Genomic DNA, 20861 nt, shown 5'->3' with positions numbered 1-20861 from the left:
TGATACAGTAATAAGCTCCAATGTTTTGGAGATTGTGAAGGATAAAAATAACTGGTTCAGATTTGTCATTCATAGAGTCATTATGACTCATACTCAACTAGCTGGCACATAAAAACAGTACTATGGATGTTATATTATGTAAACTCAAATGTTTGGTTATAAAAATAAAATGTTCACTCTTCACTGATGAATTAAATAAACACTGAAACTAAGCTTCAAAAAAAAAAAAGAAAATAATAATAAAAAAAGATATCTATGACCATAACCAATAAATTATAACATACAATAAAAAAAAACACTAAAAAAATACAAAAGTAAGCCGTTCAATCTCCAGCCTCATTTCTGTCACCATGTCTGTAATTTCGGTCTACCACGGATGTTTGTAATAACCACGAAAAGTTAGCATGCTTCCCTTGAGCAAAGAATACCGAGCAAAGTTTCTGAGGTCAACGAGTTAGAAACTCGAAAAAAAAGTAGAATTCCGACTCACGTATATGACTCTAGTGTCTTCATTCGCAAACATTATAAATAAATTTTAGAGGTACCCAGGAATACATTAAACTAGAAATCGGAAACCTAAACTCTCAAAGGCTGGCGAGCTCCCAGCACAGCGCGCACGTCACGTGAGCGTAAGGGGCGGTTCTGACAGCGAAAGAGACTCTGGAGACTACAAATCCCGGAAGCCTCAGCAGAGCGTCCTCCGGTACGCCCTCGGCGACGGCGTGATGACGTATGCGGAGACGCTGGCGCGCGGGATTTAAACTGCGGCGGTTTGCACGCACTGCGTAGATTTAGAGGGGTTAGCCAATTTGTGTCATTTGTTGCTTGACCTTCCTCATCACGGCTGGTCCACCGATTACCATGGACTCGTCTCTTCAGAAACGACTATTTCCCGGTCTCACCATCAACATCCAACGCAGTAACGGTGAGGGGCGGGATCGTAAGGGCGTGAAAACCCCAAGGCGGTGAGATGGTTTGAATTACTGCCCCGCCCCCAAACCTCAGGTTTTCTGCGCTGTTGGGTTTTCCTACCCGGTGCTAGGGCCCTCTGCGCTGCCTGGTAGCATCTGCCCGCCTTCCGGTAGAGGGATGATTTCCTTACAGGTTTTGGATTTCTCAGACAGTTAAAGTTTGCTCTAAAATAGTCTTGAAACTGCCTTGCTTGTGTAAAGGAAATGGGTTTCCTGGCGACCGTTTTCTCCGATAAATATAGCACACTTCCAAGAGTCAGGCATTGGGGATTCTGCAGTAAACCAACAACCAAGATTTCTTGCTCTTAAGGGACTTGCAATCCTGGCTTCTTTTTTTGGTTAAGCTACTCCAAATCCGGGCAGATCTGATCCTCGTGTCATTAAGAGAATAATCAGGCATGGCTGCCAGGAATAAGTTCGAGAAGCCCAGGGGGGGCTGGCCATAATGCTGTGTTAAGGAGCAGTTTACCTAAGGATTATAATGACTCCCCTGTCCAAACATACCTTCTACCCCACTGTATGCCCTCTTTTAAGTGAGAGTTAACTCCTTAACACAGCTCTCTTGAGACCTCTTCCCTACCCATCTCACTGTGAATGTTCTATGAGCGTTGCTTCCAGGACGTTTATCTCTCCATTGCTTAAAAAGAAAGGCAGCTGGAAATCTAGAAATGACATGTCAGTCCACACACACAGAATAGATGGGTAACTGGGCTTTTCTTGCTACAGGTTTAATTCACAGTGCCAGTATAAGGACTGTGAGCAAGGAGAAATCCTGTGTTACAGTGGAATGGACAGAAGAAGGTATCCCAAAGGGCAAAGAGGTAGGTTCTGTGAGATAGCACCTGTGTTTAACATCTTCCTACGTAGAGTCATATGTGGAAAGGAATCCAGTAGGAGTCTTGTTTTGGGTGGTTTTTTTCCCCTAATCTTAAACTTGAAATGAGCAGTGTTTGGATACTTTTGGACTTTGGCCTTTTGTTTTTGGTTTTTAAATATTATGTTTTTGCGGTGACGGATTTCACAGTGGTTTAGGTTTGAATTCAACATTCTACACAAAGTGTTTATTGACTTTGATTACATTATTCATACTGAATGACTGCATCTCCTTATTTCCATTCCAGTTTTGTTTCCATTAATTTAGTTTTCCTGCCCTCTTACATTCACATTCCTCTTTTTTAAATATCATTGTCAATCTCAACTGTTTTGGTATCATAGGTGATTTTTTTTATATAGGTTATGTTTTTTTAATAGGTTCTTTTTTTTTTTCCAGACTTTACCTCTTTTTATTCACAGTTGTGGGGTTTAGTGGGGAAACAGGTTGTGGGAGGTAAGGAGGGAAGGCAAAATATATCACATAGTGAAAGTTTAAGTTCAGTCCAGCAACACAAATGTGAGAAACAGCAACACAAATACAAACAGCTTCTACAGTTAGCAACTTCCTTCCAGCAATAAAACCTCTGTCTCTGTCTCTGTCTGAGGCCTCTATTCCTTTTTTTTTTCTTCTAATTATATTTTATTAATTTTCATAAACATTTACAGAGATTTTGGGTTTCCATTCATTCATTGTTGCACTATTCTCTCTACCCTCCTCCCAGTTTGTTCTTGTCCAAATGCCACAGTGCTTGTCAAAACCAGTTCTGATTAATCTTCTTTGTCAGTGTGTCCTTTGCCATTCCCTATCACTCCTCCCTGAGAGAGACTTCACCCTGAGTCATAAGGAAAAGGGGATGGCGTATTCTCTTAGCTACTTCCTGCTGAAAAGGGACGCTGTGGGTTTCAGGGTGAAGATCTTCTCTCACTACTCTAAAGGGCCCCTTTGGCAGTAGGAAACACATAGACTATTATGGAGATTGATTTTGGAATTCAGATGCACTCTTATTGATTGTGCTTGGCCGTACATGTTCATATCCTTGAAGACGTATCATGGGGGTGTTACAACCTAGAAGACACAAATTTGACTAACAAGTTATAAGTACATGAGTCAAAAATTATGGAAAAGTAAAAGAAAAGATTCTTTCATTGTTTTACAAACCCTCCCCCAGGGCCCCTCCACCATGTAGCCCTCGCTCTAGACTCCTGTGATGACAGAAATACCTAGTTATGTATCTCTTTTAAACAGTTTTCTCCCTCCTCTGTTTCAGTGCAGTATACATTACTGAACCCATCTTACTCAGTCTCTCCCCAACCCCAAGGACAGTCCCATTCTACAACAGTGGCATCATGTAATATTTGTCCTTTTGTGACTGGGATATTTCACTCAGCATAATGTTCTCCAGAGTCAACCATTTTGAATAATATTGCATGAGTTCCTTGTTTTTTAATGCAGCATAGTATTCCATTGTGCGAATATACCACAGCTTCTCTAGCCATTCGTTTGTTGATGGGCACTTAGGTTGTTTCCAACTCCTTGCTATTGTGAACAAAGCTGCAATAAACATGGGTGTGCATATATCTGCTTGGATGTCAGCTATGGTCTCTTCAGGGTATATTCCCAGTAGTGGAATTGCTGGGTCAAATGGTATCTCTATTTGCAACTTTTTGAGAAAGCGCCATACTGCTTTCCGCAGGGGTTGCACCATTTTACACTCCCACCAACAGTGAATCAGGGTTCCAGTTTCTCCACAACCTCGCCAGCATTTGTTGCTTGCTGTTCTGTTAAATTTTGCTATTTTGACTGGGGTGAAATGATATCTCATAGTTGTTTTAATTTGCATCTCTCTTAGGGCTAGGGATTTTGGGCATTTCTTCATGTGCTTGTTAGCCATCTGAATGTCGTCTTCAGTGAAGTGCCTGTTCATATCCTGTGCCCATTTTTCTGTTGGATTATTTACCTTTATCTTGTTGTGGTGCTAGGTTCTTTTTTTTAAAGGAGCACTTATGAGTGATCGGTAAGTCAGTCTGGTACTTAGCTACAAGATGAGTTCGCTAAGAAAAAAAAAAGATGAGCTCTCTGAATTTCTGTTCAGTGTTTAAAAAGTATTTCAGGGCAGCAGTCTTCAGAAGTCCTCTAGTCTTAACCAGTCCAACAGTTTAGTTTTTGTTGTGCTTGTTAGGAATTTAAGGTCCTGTTCCATGTCTGTCTTCCATTCTATCAGGCCATCTGTTGTGGGCCTGAGTAGAAGTTGGTAGGGGTAACCAAGTACCATCTAGTTCCTCTGGGGTCCTGTTTCAAATGGAAGCAGTTAACAGCATCTGATATATTTATAAAGTAAACCTCTTGTGATGAATGGTACATATGAGAGTGCTGGGGTGGATTTAGTAAGATGGCTCAGGATGCTTGGCAACAGCAAAAACACTAAAAAGAGATTGAAGAGTCTTCATGTTTGGCACTAAAATGTTTTCATTTTAATAGTTTATTGTACTTGTGTGGTGGTAATCGTTGTGGTTTTGTACCATAGAGTCAGAACCGACTCACAGCTGGCTCTCTAATGGGTATTCAGAGGCTGTAAATCGCACATGGAGCTGCTGGTGGATATGAGCTGTGTTCCTTTAGATTAACAGTGCAGCTCCGTACCATTAAGCTACCAGAGTTCCCCTGTATATTTATTTCTAGAAAGAGACTTGTATTGCCTCACGATGCTGAAAACTAGTAATTTGAATTTTGGATGTTGGCAGGGTCATGTTCTCCTGAAGACTGTAAGGAAAGAAAAATGGTCTCAGATCCTGTTAACCTTGGCTTACAGTTATTCACAACATCTCTGCTTTGTCATATGACTTCTTGGTGTAGATGTGTGTGTTTTGAGGTTTTCTCCTCCCTGTAGGTAGTAAGGAACTTGTGAAGGGTTTAAGAAGAGGTCGTAGGACCAAGGCATTTTTGTTTTAGAGGCATTATTTGTAGTGAAAAGATCAAACAGATTAGGACTGTGAAAACTTGGATTCTGTCTAGCTCTGCCACTACTCAAGTGTGCCACTGCACAATTTTCTTTCCATCCTAGAAATTTAGTTTACCTTATCTGTAAAGTACGGCTGATGATGATGATAAATCCTGTGAGGATTTATTTAGCAAAGGCCCAGTTGCAAAATGCTAGATAATGTATTTTGTCCTGTGGATACAGAGGTGAATAAGACAAATTTTGTTCCTTCTTCATGGAATATAATAAGCTAACACATGTAAAGGTCTTGTTTAGCACAGAGCCTTGCAATAGTTATATAAATTCTGTGTGAAGAATAGAGGAATAATTTACATTAGTTGGTCCTCAAGAATCATGAGGTTCCTAACATTTATATTAGTCAGTTGCTAGTAATGTCCCTTGAGTTTTATTATTGATGTGGTTTGTTAGTACACCTCTTGTTTGAATCTCACCCCAATTCGATTATTACTTTTATCTCACATGTGAAAATCAGTTAATATGATAGCTAGGATTGTATGTCACCTATGTCATTATGTTCCCTCTAATGAGCCAGTTAATCACATGAGAGATTACCCATCCTTCTGCTGAGCAGCTGGTGGATTCAGACTGCATGCCTTTGGGATACAGCACAGCTTCCTGGCTGCCAGAGCTCCCTAGAGGGGTACATAAGTGTCAACATTATATACAGAAACAACAATTCATTGCTGTTGAATCAGAACCAACTCATAGCTGACCCTCCAGCAAGATTTTAGAGGCTGTAAATCACACAGGAGGAGATTACCCATCTTTCTCCTGAGGAGCAGTTAATGGATTCAGACTACTTGCCTTTACGTTTGGGTTGACAGTGCAACTCCTTGCCAACAAAGGCACCAGAGCTCCTTCAGTGGTATATGGACATTGTTATATGTTACTGAGTCATTTACCAGTTTTTGCATTTGGTGATTCTTTGCTCTTTGTCTTACCCATGCTGCTTTGGTTTCTGGTCCTCTGCATAAAATTTGCTTCCTCATTAGGCTTGAGCTTCCTGAAGGCAAGGGCAATGCAGTCTTAATTTACCTTTGACTGCCTTTGAGTTGTGGTGCTGGAGAAGAGTACTGAATATTCTGCAGACTGCCAAGAGAACAAACAGGTTTCAAGAGAGGGTGAAGCCAAGTTGCTCTTTGGAGGCAAGGATTTTAAAGCTTTGTCTCATATGCTTTGGATATGTTGCCAAGAGGGACCAGTCTTTAGAGAAGCACATCATACTTGGAAGAGTGGAGGGATGATGGCACAGGAGAGGAAGACCCCAGATGAGATGGATTGACACCGTGACTGAGGCAGTTGGGGCAGATGTGTAAAAAACAGTGAGAGGGCTCAGGATAGAGCAGGATTCAGTGCTATTGTGCATAGGGTCACTCATCACACTCAACAGCATATAACAACCACCACCTTTTCTCCAGCAAGTCTTGTTGTCGTACTCAAGCCTAGTAAATGTTTGGACAGATCAGTTAATAAATACAGGTTGTACTTCTAAGAGAGGAAAGCTCTAGCTCTTACTACATTTTAGCTCTGACATATTTTTAAAATACAAATGTCCAAGTTGGTACTAATATGATATATTTGAACCTGCTCTGAAGTTAATGCTAATGAAGGTTGAGTTGTTCCTAGAGGCCTACAGGATGCTAATGATGTAAACCTAGAATTATGACCTCATTGTAGGCATAAGTAGGAAGCTGCACTGGGAAAGAAATTTTGGGGCCCAGTAGAAAATGTAGGTAGACTTAGGGTTAGGTATCACCTGTCAGTAACTTGTCCCTGTCCATAAGATCCTGTAGAGCTTTCCATTCTGACTCTCACTGGGACAGTTAGGACTTGTTTCCTCCTCCTCTGTCAGGTCCCAGCCAGGCCCCACTGCTCAGCAGAACAGTAAGGAACCAGGTGGCCTGGATCTCCTGTGGACTGCCTCACTATTTACCTTCCTCTTCACCTCCTTCTCATTACTGACATCTACCATTGGCTTGGAAATCAGAAACCTATATCCATCTAGATGGTAAAGGATATTTTATGTTATTAGTATTTAGTGGACATTAAAGTTGGCAAAATCTGAATCTTGAGGTAACCCATGTCTTTCTTAGTGATACTTTAACAAAAATACAAGTAGGTACCTTTAACAAATACATTTATTTTATCACAGTTTAAGAGTCAAAAATCCCAAACCAGGCTCTATGTTCTCTTGGAGGGGAAATCCCTTTTATTCTTGTTTCTCTCTGTGCCTAATTAGTTTTTTTTATGTCTGAAAAGTGACTAAGGCACAGCATATACTGATATAGCCTGACCAGTATAACAAAGAAAACCCTGTAATCAAATACCTATAGTTAACAGGGATTAGGATTTACACCTTCTTTTTGAGGAACACAAATTAATCCCACACTTTGCAGAAATGAATTTAAGTTGTATAAGGTATGATTTTTCCAGAGAAATCTGTATTTGTTTCTTGTAGATTGATTTTGATGATGTGGCATCAATAAACCCAGAGCTCTTACAGCTGCTGCCCTTACCCTCGGAGGATAAACTACCCCTGCAGGAGAATGTGACAACAGTCCAGGTAGGTACTTGTTACCTGGCTGCAGCCAGTGTCTTCAGATGCTACCTGGCAGGTTGGCTTCCTGCTGGTTTGTTTCCTGGGACTTTCTTGGGATGATAGTGTATCAACAAAATACATGAGCCCTAAAAAAGCCCCTTACAATTTCTGAGAGCTATTTATTGTTGTGGTTTGTTTTGATTTTCAGAAACAAAAACGGAGATCCATCAACTCCAAAATTCCTGCTCCAAAAGAAGGTAAGTGCATTTTTTTCTGACCTATCTTGAGGTTTGTGCTCGAAGTCTTGCGGCTCAGAGCTAGGGAAGCTACGAAGTAAACAGACTGTTCCACGATAGCCAGTGACTTCTTTGTGGGCTCAGTCCTGTCCTCTGTTCAAGCATCTTTTGTAGAAAAATCCAACTTCATCCCTTAGGCCAACCTCTGAAGGATCTTAGTGCATTTGTGAATTAACTGACTGGCATAGAAGCCTTTCTGTAAAATCCAGAGCCTGTTACTGGGGGACATAGGGGATCAGTTGTTGGCAGCTTAGCTGGGCTAACTTCCCTCAGGTCTTAGTATTTTTAAGGGGAAAATGTGCTTTAGATTAAGATTTGCTCTTAGACTTTTGGGGACAAAACCCAGGTACTTATATCATGGCTGTTGAGAAGTAATGGTGCTATGGAGAGCTGGTTGGGGTTTAAAAAAAACAGCAACAGTGCCTCTGAATCTGTACTCTGCAAAATTAGTCATTATAAGCATACTTTGAATACAGTGGTCTTTGACTCTAGGGAGGTGGTCATGGGTACAAGCTGCTCAAGAAATTCATCACTAACAATCTAGCTACCTCAGAAGTCTCCTGGATATTTTCTGAACATTCATATTCCTGGGGAGGAGATTGTTTTGGCATGGTTGTGCTATTCCTGCTTAGGCTGGGCCTAAGTCAGGTGGTGCTAGCCCTCTCTTGCTGGCTATATTGTTAAGGATTTCAGAAGAGATGGCGGTGGTAGTGGTACCACTACATGGATGTCCTTAAAGGGGACTGCTGCAGATCCTTTTAATTGACAGAACTGTCATAAATGTGCTTAAAGTGGAAAGGAAATAAAGATTACAAGTAATTTGAGAAACAGAAGAATATTTACTAATTCACTCTTTTTATAAAAGACACATGCATACAGCCTAAATTTAAGACTTAGAAATTTGTTACAACTTCATGTTTGCTTTGTCACATCATGTATTGTTGCCCGATTTCTGACTAGTATTTTATGAGTGAGTTGTGTGTTTCTCTCTCATGAGGCAAACTGTGTGTGCGCATTATTGTTGTTGTTAGGTACTGTCGAGTTGGAAGTCTCATCATTTACCTCTAATGAGCTTTTAGAGGCAATGGATTTCACGAAAGGAGATTGCCCATCTTTCTCCCATAGAGGAACTGATGTCCATGTCTTTGGATTGGCAACACAGCTCCTTACCACTCAACTTACTAGGTAGAAGTTGATAAAAATTGAGTATAATTCAGTAGTCTCTTGTTTCAACATTTAAAGATTTCAGAAAATCAATCTAATTGATTCTTAAGGGTTTCTGATGGCAAGGCCCAGGCCTAACTCTGTAAAACATTCAGGAACAGTAGAAAAAGTCTAGGCTAAGTCTGACAGAGCCATGGGTTCACATTCTGGTTCTGCCATTCAGTAGTTGAGTGACATTGAGTAATTTACTTAATGTCTTTGAGTCTTAAAGTCTCCGTTTTCCGTGTACAAATGTCCATACTTACCTTTGGTGGTTTTGAATATAGGAAAGGCTATATGTTCAATGATAGTTGCTGCTGTCATTATTAAAGTAGTAGTGTGTTTCTCTCAGGAACTTGGTTTAGCTTTATTTCTATGGAAATTACTCAGATGGGTTGTTGGTCCTTCCATTTACTCAAGAGAGATGCTCTTCTGAGAAATACTCTTCCCCTCAGGAGCTCCCAAAATTGTAGAATATGGACAAAAAGTTTTGGAGTTGCTAGTACTTCACCTTTCAGTTTTTCCTTTGAGTGAAGAGAATAGGAAATTGATAGGACCCATCTCACTCTTTAAGGTTCTCCTTAAAGGATTGTCCCTGACCCCTCCATTGACCCTTCTGATCTTGCTGCACTGACTGGCTGCTGCCCTTGGTTCTTCAGTTCTTTGTGGTCGGTCCACTCGCATGTCGACTATCTCAGAGGCTCGCATCACCACTCAGGAGAACGAGATGGAGGTGGAACTGCCTGTGTCTGCAAATACCCGGAAGCAGCTCTCCATTCCTAGTGAGTAGCAAGCAGCTTTGCAGTCCTGTGTGAGGACCTAGAGCAGGCATCATACACATTGCCTTGTTCTGGAATAGTCTTTCACTCCATGGGCTTCAGTTCATCCTTATATGGATTAATTTCATTTCCTTTTTTTTCTCCTTAAACTCTTTATTAATGTAATACGTGTATGCAGAAAGTGCACAGATCATTGGGTGTATAGCTCAATGAATTTTCACAGATTGAACACATAAACAACCAGCTCAAACAAAACGTTACTAACATTCCAGCAATTCCCCTCAGCCCCCTTTCCAATTCCTTATACCCCCTAAAAGTAACTACAATTTTCACTTCGAACAGCATAAGTTAGGGTTTTTTCTTTTGTATTTTATATAAACAGAATTTTTAAATATAAGGAAATTGCTCTTGTAAATTTTAACACAAAAAGTGTAGGTAGAGCTTTTGTAAGATACATTACCTCTTATAAATGTATCAAGTTCAGCTCTAAAACATATAAAATGGGGAGGGTGTAGGTCATGGCCAGGTGTGGTTAGTAATCAGTCTGTATAGATTGTATCTTTGTGTTGCATCAGCATGGCTAATCATCGCCAGGTTCATTTTTGCTGTTCAGTCTTTGCTCCTGTTGTTATTATGTACCATTGAGTCACTTATGACTCATAGAGACCCTATGTACAAGAGCCCTAAACCCTGCTCTATCCTCTGCCAACCTCACTTTCTCTGACAAACCTGCTCCCATTACCCCAATCACTGAATCGATCCATCTCATCGAGGGTCTTCCTGTTAGCCATCTGTATTCCCAAGGCTTTGGAGAACGCTGGAGAGGGCTCACCTGGCCTGAGAACCCATGTTTGGGTCAATTCAAAGACTTCAGGCCTTCAAAGCTTTTCCTTTCATGGCTAAGCCCACATTCTTTAATGACCTCAAGAGTCAGCCCTTGCAAAGAAACTGGTTGGACTCAGTGTGTGTCTGTGATGATGGGGAAAGCCCCAGCAGCTCTCCTCCTGACCCCTGGGCTGTAGGACATGATGAACACAGCTGCAGAATGCCTGCCTGCTTCTCCAGTGTCTCTTGTTCCCTTACAGCTGGCCCCTCTAGGCCCTCCTGCCCTGCAGTGACTGAAATACCATTGGCGATGGTCAGCAAGGAGTTGGAAGAGCAAGTCCATTCCATCCGAAGCAGCTCTTCTGCAAACCCCGTGAACTCAGGTAAGACACACTTATCGGTCTTCTGTCCTGCTCCTATAAAAGAAGAGGTAGTTAATGACCTGGCGCAAACCTGGCCTGCCTTGACACCTGATTCAGACCCCTTTGGTTACAGGAGAGCATGCATGTTTCACTGTGGTCATTAGATTCATTATCTGATCCCAAGAGGGTTTCAAAGAGGAGACTACAGCCTCACAAGCTGGCAGAAGCCTTTTGACGTGGCCGAAATTGCCACAGTTAGGCTCTTCTCCAAAGGAGCCTAGAATGACTGTCAGACAAAAGCAGGGGCTGTCTTAGCTTTCTGTGGCTTGAGAAATCAACCACTGAGGCAAAGCTTGAGTTATTACATTATCATGTTGTTCACCCCAAGGGTCACCTCTTGTTTCCTTGCCTTGTATATGGTGATTTAAAGGCAAGAATCTAGAAAGTTCCATTTCTAATAAAAAAGCCTAGGAGTCAGTAATAACAGAAGAGCAGAATGGCCTTGACAGATCAAAGAGCGAGCTTTCTTTTTTTCCCCCCCATAGTTCGGAGGAAATCATGTATTGTGAAGGAAATGGAAAAAATGAAGAACAGGCGAGAAGAAAAGAGGGCCCAGAACTCTGAAATGAGAATAAAGCGAGCTCAGGTACCTTTCTTTGGAAAGAATATTTTAAACAGGCATCGTTAACTGGATTTTAGCAGGCAAGAGATACAGTTAGGCCCCAGCATTTTTGAGGCTCCACATGTAGCCAAGAATATCAGGGAACAAATTATGCAGAATTTTTCTCTTCAAAACCCTCAGGTAAAGAATATTTGATGCTAATTGTTCTTTAGTCAAGCTCCCCCAACTCATACTCCCAGATATGTGTATGTGCTGTAGTGAGGTTCTAGTATGTAGCATTTCCCTTTAATTGAGATCCTGCTAACTTTCTAAGAGATGGGACAGTAGTTCTGACTCCAGTTCCTAGGGTGGGTTTGAGGCATGTGTAGAGGGCCCACTTCCTATCCCTAGGGCTCATTTCCTGGGTTCTTATCCTATAGGCATGGTGGGGAGAGATACTGAGAGCTTTGTTAGTTCTGAGAGACATACGTACTTTGAGAGCTGCGGTGCTGTCATTAGCACTGAAGACTGAGAACACTTCTGTCTTAACACTGTCCTGTTTGGCTGTTATCCCAAACAGGAGTATGACAGCAGCTTTCCAAACTGGGAATTTGCCCGGATGATTAAAGAATTTCGGACTAATTTGGAATGTCATCCGCTTACTATAAGTGATCCTGTAAGTAAATATGAAGGATTTCTACCTTTGTAAGACAGTAAGACCATTCTAGGAATTGTCATTCACCGTTGTAGACTAGAGCTAGTGAGGCCAGGCGGGAGGGGGGTCCGATATTAACGGCTATGTGTCCCGCTCTCCTTTCTGCTACCATAGCCTTACTAGAGCTGAAACCTGTAAACAGCAGAGAGACCTTTTCTTCTGGAGCAGCTAGTGAGTGTGGCGGGAGTCCTAGTCTTAGATGTTGGCCCTGATTGGGCCACATGTAGGAGTGGAGGGCAGAGGTTCTAGACAAGTCTTTTTTAACACAACTCTGTCAGTAACCACTGTCTCCTCATCCTTTCTAAGATTGAAGAGCACAGGATATGTGTCTGTGTTAGGAAACGTCCACTAAATAAACAAGGTAAGCCTGACTTAGTGAAAGATTTAGGCCAGACTAGGAGTTCCTCTATATCCAAGAGCACTTCATGAAATACTCTTGTTTCTGCAGAATTGGCCAAGAAAGAAATTGATGTGATTTCTGTTCCTAGCAAGTCTCTCCTCTTAGTACATGAGCCCAAGTTAAAAGTGGACTTAACAAAGTATCTAGAGAACCAGGCATTCTGCTTTGACTTTGCATTTGATGAAACTGCCTCAAATGAAGTTGTCTACAGGTTAGTCCCTTATCTTCTTCAGTCCACTCTTTCTCCTCTCTTCTTTTTGACCTGTAGGAAATTTTAGTGACACTCCTTACAGACATGCTGTGCTCTTCTTGAGGGCCTTTCTGGTCCCTTCTGGCATTTTCTTTGGTTATCTCTCACATAGAACTAGCTCTGACTCTTGGCACCTAGAATGGCCCCATTTGAGCCTATCATATCCCATTGTGAAGCTTTGGTGGCCACTCCTGAGAGGGTCACCTTCAGGAGTCCTTCCTTTGTCTATCTGCAGCCACCCACATGACTTAGCAGGCTCAGGACATTCAAGAGCTGGTCTGTCCAGTAGGGTACCCACAGACCACCTATAACTATTTAAACCTAAAGCTAAATTTAAAAAATCCAGTTTCTCAGTTGCACTATAGCACATTCCAGGGGTTTCATAACTACCTATGACTGTGGCTAATACTGGACAGCACTAATTTAGGTGTTTCTGTCATCACAGAAAGTTCTCTTGAGCAGAAGCCTGCATACTGGCCTATGGAGCAAATCTAGCTCACAACCCCTTTTCATACAGTTCTCAAACCAAGAGTGATATTTACATTATAAAAAGTGGTAAAAAAGAAGTAGAACATATGACAGAGATCTGTGTGGCCTACAAAGAATAAAATGTAGAACTTTAGAACATTTTTGCTGGTCGTTGTAATGCACCTTTTGCTAGAAGTTTGCCGCCAAGCTCAGGATGTCATCTTGTATGTCTCTAATATCAACTAACTTGTTGATAACTTGGGGGCTTTGAGTTTGCTTCTGTCAGGTCACATCAGGCCTCCCAGTCAGCTAGGAGTGTGTCAGATTTATAAGTAGGATTGAGGTTAGGTGGGACCACTTTGCGTATTGCTCAGAAACCACTGAGGCAGGAGAGCTGTGCCAGAGCTAGAGAGAGGACTAGCAGACTCGGGGCACTCTACATGAAGGGCACATTTTAGGGAGAAATAGAAATATTCTTTACATCCTTTCTTCTAGGTTCACAGCAAGGCCACTGGTACAGACAATTTTCGAAGGAGGAAAAGCAACCTGTTTTGCATATGGCCAGACAGGAAGTGGCAAGACACACGTGAGTATTTTAGGCCTGGCAGGGAGAGAACCCTCCCAGAGTACAAAATTGAATCTCCTCAGCACAGCTGCCTGTCACCAAATAACTCACCAGGCTGGATATAGCCTCTCCTAGATGTAGTGAGACCCACTGTGGTGCTGGAGCCAGTGATCTGATTCAAAGAACCATTTACACAGTCTTCTGTCTCTTCCTTTGCAGACTATGGGTGGAGACCTCTCAGGAAAATCCCTGAATGTGTCTAAAGGGATTTATGCAATGGCTTGTAAGTAGTGTGTTCTGTTGTGGTTGAGTTTGATATAGAAAGACCAAACTTGAGGTGACTTACTTACCCAAGTTCTTTCTCACAGCTCGAGATGTCTTCTACCTGAAGAACCAGCCACGATACCGAAACCTGGGCCTTGAAGTCTATGTAACATTCTTCGAGATCTACAATGGAAAGGTTGCTAGCAGGGATCCGTCGTCTTCTGCTATTAGGGCCCCTGAACTTTCTAAAACCTTAAAGTTGAAAGAAGTTACAGAAGCCAAAACTATTGACTGAAAGTTCTGTTACAAAGCCTCTGACAAGTTGTTCTACCTTGGCATGTGTGGGAGATTCCTCTGACAGTGGGACAGCACCTCAGCTCAGCCAGAATGGCAGGGTTGCTCTTCAGGGCTACCTCAGAGGGAAGGCTTCCCCGGCTTATGCCCTGTTCTCCCCACCCACCTCCCTCCTAACTTTCTCTTACTCCCCTGCTTGCACACATTTATATTCTATTTCTCTACCTCTCTCTCTCTCTTTGCTTTCTAAGTTGCCTTTCCTAGAGAGGGCTCTAATTGATAATAATACCTAATGTTCAGGGCTAGTAGTTGTCATATACCATCAAGTCGGAACTGATCCATAACTGACCCTCCAGCAGGTTTTCAGAAGCAGTAAATTACATGGGAGGAGGTTGCTCCTCTTTCTCCCACAGAGCAGCAGGTGGATTTGAACAGCTTGCCTTCGGGTTGGCAGCACAGTTCCTTACCACTAGGGCACCAGAGCTCCCTTTAGTAGTAATTATAGGATGAGATTATAGAGTAAGGTCTATTTTAGCTACTTGTTTCAACTGATTTAATCATCACAACAGCCCTGTGAGGCAAGGATTAGCATCACCAATGAGAAGCAGGCTTAGTGTGGTGGTCGGGTTACATGTCCAGGCCCACACAGCTAGTAAAGTACAGAGTTGCATCAAAGGGAGGCCGCCTTGTTCAGAATCCCAATTGTTTGACCCATCACTAGCCTGGTATCTACCCGGCGAGTAAACTCTTGCTTTTCCCAGTGCCAGCCCTTGTCTAATCGGGACAGGCTTAAAGGAAGGAGTTAGGTGGGTTGGGTGCCTGACTGATTGAGTAAGCCTGACTCAGCCTTACACTCTTTGCTGGAACAGCTGTTTGACCTGCTCAACAAAAAAGCCAAACTACGTGTTTTGGAGGATGGCAAGCAGCAAGTCCAGGTGGTGGGACTGCAGGAGCACCTGGTTAACTGTGCTGATGATGTCATCAAGATGATCGACATAGGCAGTGCCTGCAGGTCAGAGTTGTGGTGAGGGGAAGGGGGGATCACCTCCCTAATACCTGGTTCAGGTGGTAGAGACTTAAGTTTAAGCCCACTGCCAATTCACAGGATGCCTCATCCCTTGTTTGGTGTGAGGGTTGTGAACCGCCCTCTGTGAAGCAGGTCACCAGGGCTAGAGACTCATGACGAGCAAGTCAAAGTATCTTAACTAGTTAACCAATAACATTTAACCAATGTGGGCTTTTCCCCCAGACTGTTACACCACAGGCATTCTTCCTGGCACCTCTGAGTTTCTTTTTATTCCTTCCCCGCTTACTGGGAAACTGGAGTACTGGGTCTGTTTTAGGCTGGAAGTTACAGGCCCATAACTCCTCTGCACAGAGGTAGGAAGTATGTTTCTGCTAGGAATGTGGGTGGGGTGGGTGGCTGTAATGATAGAGCCTGCTTGGGTCGGGCAGTTTGTGGAGACTGCTCTCTGCAGGGCCCTCGGGTTCTGGTAGGTAGTTCATGAAAACCGCTCCTTCCCTGGATGCCCTGCATCAGGACCAGCACATCCTTCCCAGAAGCACAGGAAAAGCTAGTGCTTTGACAACTAGGAAAATTCATTAGGTCTAGTGCTAGGGGACTTGCTGTATAGGGAGGCCAGAAAAGAACGCTGAGTCAGGAAGATACTTCGTGTTTTGGAGTTCTGACTTGTGTCGCTCTATTACCAGGGACTCAAAGCTGTGGACTGTGGATTGACTTAAATCTTGAGTGTTATGGAGGCTTGTGACTCCTGGAGCGTATTATCTTTCTTTGTCCTTTTCCACAGGACCTCTGGGCAGACATTTGCCAATTCCAACTCTTCCCGCTCCCATGCCTGCTTCCAGATTCTTCTTCGAGCCAAAGGGAAGGTCCATGGCAAATTCTCTTTGGTGGATTTAGCAGGGAATGAGCGAGGTGTGGATACTTCCAGTGCTGACCAGCAGACCCGCATAGAGAGTGCTGAGATCAACAAGAGTCTCTTGGCCCTAAAGGTAGTGGGGACTAACTCAAGGTGGCTTGGCCTGGAGGGCTGCTGGTGGAGGGAAGAAGCTGGCAGTGAGAGGAAGGACAAGCCGTCACTCACTTCTGCTGCCCCGCAGGAGTGCATCAGGGCCCTGGGACAGAACAAGGCTCACACCCCATTCCGGGAGAGCAAGCTGACACAAGTGTTGAGGGACTCCTTTATTGGGGAGAACTCAAGGACTTGCATGGTGAGTAGTTGCCTTCTGAGGAGACATTTAGTCCTGTCCTTGGACAGGAAGCTCAGCACTCTTAGCTCTCTGGGTTTCAGGCTCTTAGTTAACTAGACGCCCACACCTTGCTCTTCACTATCCATATCACCGTACTAAAGCTGGAAAGAAAGGCTCTGCTCTCTTTAGGATATGTCAGTCCAGCTCTTGGTGGGAGGTCGTTCTGGTGAGAAAAGGGGTTCCTAAATTCAAAAGGACCTTTGAATAAGCAGAAAAGGGAAATCTGGTCTTTTCTAGGCTTTCCTAGGCTACAGCTTTAAATAACATTCATCTCCCTCCCTATTTCATGTTACGTGTGGCTCTTAACACTCAATCATCCCTCCCCTCCAGGAAATATCCTCTCTCTTACCTTCTGGATAGGGGGTCTTTGCATGAGAAAGGTGGAATTTTCTTACAAAACACTAAATCCTTCTAACTTGGTTTCAATTAATTCCTAGGAGGAATCACAGAGCCTTGAGATATGGCTATAGTCACATGACTATCCCAATTAAGGATAAAGAACTGGAGTTATTAGATAAGCCATTAAAAGCAGGGAACCATTTTTTTTAAGCTGTCTTAATTTTTAATGTCCATGGTGCAAATTGCCTAGCTCCTTGTGAGCTTAAGAAGGATAGTCTTTGTAATGGATTGTCTAGTGCCCTCACCCTGTGACGCGCAACCCATAACCAACCCCATTGCCTCTTTTGCAGATTGCCATGATCTCACCAGGCATAAGCTCCTGTGAATATACTTTAAACACCTTAAGATACGCAGACAGGTACCTACAGCAACGTGGGACAGCATAGGGGGCAGTGTGGGAGGGAGGCATGGCAGTGATAAGATGGAAAAAGGCACCCCTTCTGTGGCAGTGGATCTGAGGCTTGAGATTTTAGACATGGTGCTATAAGATCTATCACATATCCCTTTTTAAGCTTTGAAGGGGAAGTCAGTAAGTAGTCCATGAGGCCTTTTCCAGTTCCATCTCTAGGCTGAAGGCAAAGCCTCAAGCCTTGCATCCTATTTGCATTACTCCTATGTGTGCGAAGGAGGCTGTCATAAGACTCAAGACCTTCTTGTTTTCTCAGGGTGAAGGAGCTGAGCCCTAACAGTGGGTCCAGTGGGGAGCAACCACTCCCAATGGAAACTGAAGAGACAGAAATCAACTCCAATGGAACCCTAATCACAGAAAATGTAAGGGGTAGGCTGGGAACAGACAAGCAATGTAGCCCGCTGAGCTGGAAACTTAGCCACAACTTTTGGTGTTTCCTTTCGACCCTGTTAGTTCTCCAAAGAAGAGGAAGAGCTGTCTTCTCAGATGTCCAGCGTTAATGAAGCCATGACTCAGATCAGAGAGCTGGAAGAGAAGGCCTTGGAAGAGCTGAAGGAGATTACGCAGGTAGGGTCGTGACCCACCAGCCAGGGAAGGACGAGGTGGTACTCCACAGTGCTCAGCACCAATCCTTGATGTATTCTGCTTTGTCCCCGCGGCTTTCAAGTTAAGATGAAAGATTTCGCTCTCTACCCTAGTTTTCTGTAATCTTCCACTTACTGATCTAGTGATTCTTGTAGGGCAGCTATATATCCCAGCGCAAACTAATCTCCATGCTCCTGTCTGAGTTTGAAGGATGATTCACCTGTAGAGACCTTGTGGGGCTTATTTAGTGGATATTCACAGATACTTGGTATGTCTACTTCTATGTAGAAACCAAGGACCTAAAACATCAAGTATGACTATCAGGCCTTAAAGTAAAACTTGAGATCTAATTTTGATGCTTCTGTTTATAAGCTGATATCCTTGGACAAGTCATTCTTCTTCACTAGGCCACAGTTTGTTTGTTTGTTTGTTTGTTTGTTTGTTTTAATTTAAGCATACATTTCTTTTTTATTATTATATTAATTTTAATGAAAGTTTACAGAGACTTTGGATTTCCATTCATTCATTATTGCACTTTTCTCCCTACCCACCCCTCCCCCCAGTTCACTCCTCTCTTTGAGCAGTAAAAGAAAAATTCTTTCATTGTTTTACAATCCCTCCCCCCAGGTCCATTCCACTATGCAGCCTTTGTTCTAGACTCCTGTCATGACAGTAATACCTAATCATATATCCCTTTTAAACAGCTCTCTCCCTCATCTTTTTTAATGCAATATACATAATTTATTCCATCTTTAATCATTCTCCCCAGCCCCAATGTCAGTCCTGTTTTACAACAGTGGCACTATGCAATATTTGTCTTTTTGTGACTGAGATATTTCACTCAGCATAATGCCCTCCAGGGTCACCCATTATGTATAATATTTCATGAGTTCCTTGTTTTTCAATGCAGCGTAGTATTCAGTTGTGTGAATATACCAGAGCTTCTCTATCCATTCGTTTGTTGATGGGCACTTAGGTTGTGTCCAGCTCTATTTTGAACAAAGCCAAAATAAACATGGATGTGCACATTTCTTATTTCTAAAATGAGCAAGAGATGATGGTTGTGTCTGAAGATTAAATGATATGCTTATAAAGCACTCAGCACGGGATAGTGAGGGTCGGGTTTAATAAGCAGTAGATTCTGGGGCTCTGATCCCTGCTGCGAATAGCAGGTGTTGGGGAAAGGCATGCAATACATCTAATGACACTGTTCAGAGAGGAAATGAAGAGCTTGGGCTTGTAATTGAGGAAGAAACACGTAGGGTGAGTGTTTAGGCATGTTCCTCCCCTTCCTGAAGTGTTTAAGGGCATAAACGTTTGAAAGGACACGACAGATGACTGACAATGATTACGGCCAGAGTGTGAGGCGTGAGCAAAATTAAGGCTGTGCACAGGTCAGCCGAGGACTTTGTAATTCATTAGTGCACATTTTCCTCCTCCTCTCACCTCCAGCCCACCCTGAAATGCATCCTTTAGTCCAGATTGTAGTCATACACAGAGTACCTGTCCTATAGGTCATCTCAGAGGCCTGAGCAGAGTCATATAAGAACATCAGATACTCTCTGACCACATGTGGAGCCCGATGTTGCGTAGAGGCAAGACGAGCCTTTAAGAGACTGTAGGACTAGTTCATGAGAGACTTCCATGCCTAGATCTAGATGGGGTGTTGGCCACGAGATTGGAATGAGGGTGTGAGATTTAGGAGTCATTTCCAGGGTGAAACTGGCAGAATTTCCTGACATGTAGAGGAAAGAGTAAAGTTGTCACTTGAATATTAGAAAAGATGATGCCATTTGTTTCACCTAGAGAACAGGTAGGGAAGAGGATGGATTCAAGCTTGGGAATTTCTTGGCGAATAGATGAGGATGCAGGATATGGGCAACTTCTGTAGACCTCTGCATTACCTAGGTAAGGTACAAAAGCAAACCCTAGTGCCGTTTAGTAGATTCTGACTCTTGACAACCCTCCAGCAGGGTTCTGGGGCTGTAAATCTTAACAGGAGCAAACGGCCTCATCTTTCTCTGACAATGCGACTGTTAGGTACAAACTTCTGGACTTTCAGTTAGCAGCCCAACACATGACCCACTATGCTTCCAAAGCTTCATTATATAATGTAGGATCCCAGGAATGATTTACTAAATTGGTTTTGTCATTAGTAAATTGACTTGGGCCTTCGCTCTTTGTGTTACAGCAAGGGTCAGACTGGCTTGAGCTCTCTGAGATGACCGAGCAGCCAGACTATGACTTGGGGACTTTCGTGATCAAAGTGGAATGTGCCCTGGCCAAACAAATTAAGCACTGCTCAGCCCTGCAAGGTAGGTTTGGAGGGTGGTGTCCTCTGCTGGTCCCTGGGAAGATACAGGTATTGACAACTCTGCCCTGAGTAAATAAGGGGCCTCTGAGACTCCACTGGCCTGTGTGCAACATGACTCTTTATCTCCAGGTGTCATCAAGGCCTTGCGCCTGGCCATGCAGCTGGAGGAGCAGGCCAGCAAACAAATAAGCAGCAAGAAGCGACTGCAGTGATGACTACAAATAAAGATGTGTTTGGTTCCACTCACAACTTCTTCCCCTTCCCAACCTTGTCCAGCAGACTCTGGGTACTTAATGGGTCTAATCAGGGTCTCAGCTGACCAGGCTTTGGTAAATGTCAAATATATGGGCACATGAACTGAGGGGAGCTGGAGAGAGGGATTCAGGCATGAGAGTGTGCTTTCCTTTTCCTTCCCTGTAGCCCAATGGGAGCAATTCTGAATGTCCTCCTGTGACCCTGCCTGGTCAGCTTCTTTCTGT

The 20861-nt window shown here is 43.2% G+C and overlaps 1 protein-coding gene across 1 annotated transcript; it reads left to right on the top strand.

The window, feature by feature from the left end:
* The first annotated feature begins 861 nt into the window (after nucleotides 1-861).
* Nucleotides 862-20594, top strand: KIF2C (kinesin family member 2C). Its single transcript, XM_006899023.1, has 20 exons — nucleotides 862-925; nucleotides 1698-1792; nucleotides 7302-7406; nucleotides 7591-7639; nucleotides 9541-9663; nucleotides 11393-11493; nucleotides 12029-12124; nucleotides 12470-12524; nucleotides 12612-12774; nucleotides 13777-13867; nucleotides 14066-14129; nucleotides 14215-14306; nucleotides 15274-15416; nucleotides 16213-16417; nucleotides 16526-16636; nucleotides 17365-17432; nucleotides 17740-17845; nucleotides 17937-18050; nucleotides 20260-20383; nucleotides 20512-20594. The coding sequence occupies exons 1-20, from the start codon at nucleotides 862-864 to the stop codon at nucleotides 20592-20594; spliced, it is 2052 nt and encodes a 683-aa protein (XP_006899085.1).
* Nucleotides 20595-20861: the final 267 nt, after the last annotated feature.

The sequence above is a fragment of the Elephantulus edwardii genome, unplaced genomic scaffold, assembly GCF_000299155.1.
Source record: "Elephantulus edwardii isolate Elephantulus edwardi_28Jun2011 unplaced genomic scaffold, EleEdw1.0 scaffold00243, whole genome shotgun sequence".
Taxonomy (NCBI): domain Eukaryota; kingdom Metazoa; phylum Chordata; class Mammalia; order Macroscelidea; family Macroscelididae; genus Elephantulus; species Elephantulus edwardii.
This window is presented reverse-complemented; position numbering and strand designations above follow the sequence as displayed.

What these genes read in the sequence shown, in the direction of transcription:
- KIF2C (XM_006899023.1), top strand. Translation starts at nt 862, where the DNA reads ATGGACTCGTCTCTTCAGAAACGACTATTTCCCGGTCTCACCATCAAC. An exon ending in GTATCCCAAAGGGCAAAGAG is followed by an intron (nt 1,793 to 7,301) that starts GTAGGTTCTGTG and finishes TGTTTCTTGTAG; the next exon opens with ATTGATTTTGATGATGTGGC. An exon ending in GAACCCTAATCACAGAAAAT is followed by an intron (nt 17,846 to 17,936) that starts GTAAGGGGTAGG and finishes CGACCCTGTTAG; the next exon opens with TTCTCCAAAGAAGAGGAAGA.